General features: G+C 40.6%; 1 protein-coding gene across 1 annotated transcript in view; it reads right to left on the minus strand. All coding sequences in view use genetic code 11, as the record gives it.

Annotated features, from left to right (window-relative positions):
- EGR_11171 (hypothetical protein) overlaps nt 1-1,175 on the minus strand; it is a gene marked incomplete at both ends in the record, with an annotated part of 4,760 nt that overhangs the window by 2,439 nt on the left and 1,146 nt on the right. The window contains one exon of the mRNA XM_024500418.1: nt 89-171. Within this exon, the coding sequence (XP_024345168.1) occupies nt 89-171 (83 nt within the window). The remainder of the gene's footprint in view (nt 1-88; nt 172-1,175) is intronic.

Consider the following 1,175-nt stretch of genomic DNA (forward strand, 5'->3'; position numbering starts at 1 on the left):
ATACTTTTAGAAGCTAACGAAAATCGCATGGCCAGATGGAACATTGAACATCACGCTAAGCAGTGATTGACTGACAGAAATGGCTTACCATAGCCTAGGAAGAATTTCAAATGACAAGCAAGCAAGTGTGTACAACTTTGTACAATGAAACGATCCCAAAACTTTTTAAAACTATTTAATATAATAAATTGGTTAGCATAGTGATAATAAAAATCTGACCAAACAGGCAACCTTTTGACCCCATAGGGAGTTAAGGCAAAGAGAAGTAAAAGAAGAGGGAAGTGGATAAAAGAAATGCGAAATGTGGAACACGGACCACGGACTTGTCGAGAACTGCCTGATGTTCATTTCAAGCAATTTTATTCCTAATAATCCATCATACCTAAACAGGCTAGGTAGGAAGAGTGTTTCAGGAGAGTAGATGGTATTCTCGTTAAAAGCAGACCTTGATAGTAAAAAAATCGGTTAAATCTGCAGTGCTATGTTAAGTTGAATGCAGGTTCAGCCAACGTGATTGTAGCACGTAGGGAAGTAGTGGCTTTTCATGACTGTCTGTGTGCCTCTTGGCCGGCCTGTTTGTTTGTCAGTTCATACCTGTGCTGACTCACCATAAACTTGCCTTTAGCCTCATCTGTCTGTACAGAAATTGAAATGCAGGTGACCAAATTCAAGGCTCCTTGAACTGCAGGTGAATACCACTGGGAAAGTGTAATTGATCAAGCTTATTTCACAGTGTCCTAATGAAACAACACCGAGGGTTAGTAGGATGGCTTCTAAAAAGAAACAGTTCGACTGTTTCGGACAGAGAATTTTGGTTTCATTTCGCAGAAGAGGAATCTATACCTCGACTTCTACATAGGCGCATACATATATGAGTGAAATTTCGGCTCGCGAACACTGGTTGTTACAGAAGCACTGCTCGTAAATAACAAAGAATGATACCATATATTACATTGCAACGTAACGCAATACTACACGACGAATACATTGTGTACAACACACTAACAAACCTATGAATTTGTGACTGGTGATCTATCCTGCCATTGTGCAATGGCTCTAACTCGGTTTGCGCCTAGCACTGTGAAGTTGCACTAGAATGCTCCATTCACGAGTACCGTATCTGGACACCTGAAGTTGTAGGTGAATTTGGAATAAGCGTCGCGAAACTTCTGTGA

The sequence above is a fragment of the Echinococcus granulosus genome (genome assembly GCF_000524195.1).
Source record: "Echinococcus granulosus chromosome Unknown EG_S00445, whole genome shotgun sequence".
NCBI classification, from domain to species: Eukaryota; Metazoa; Platyhelminthes; class Cestoda; order Cyclophyllidea; family Taeniidae; genus Echinococcus; species Echinococcus granulosus.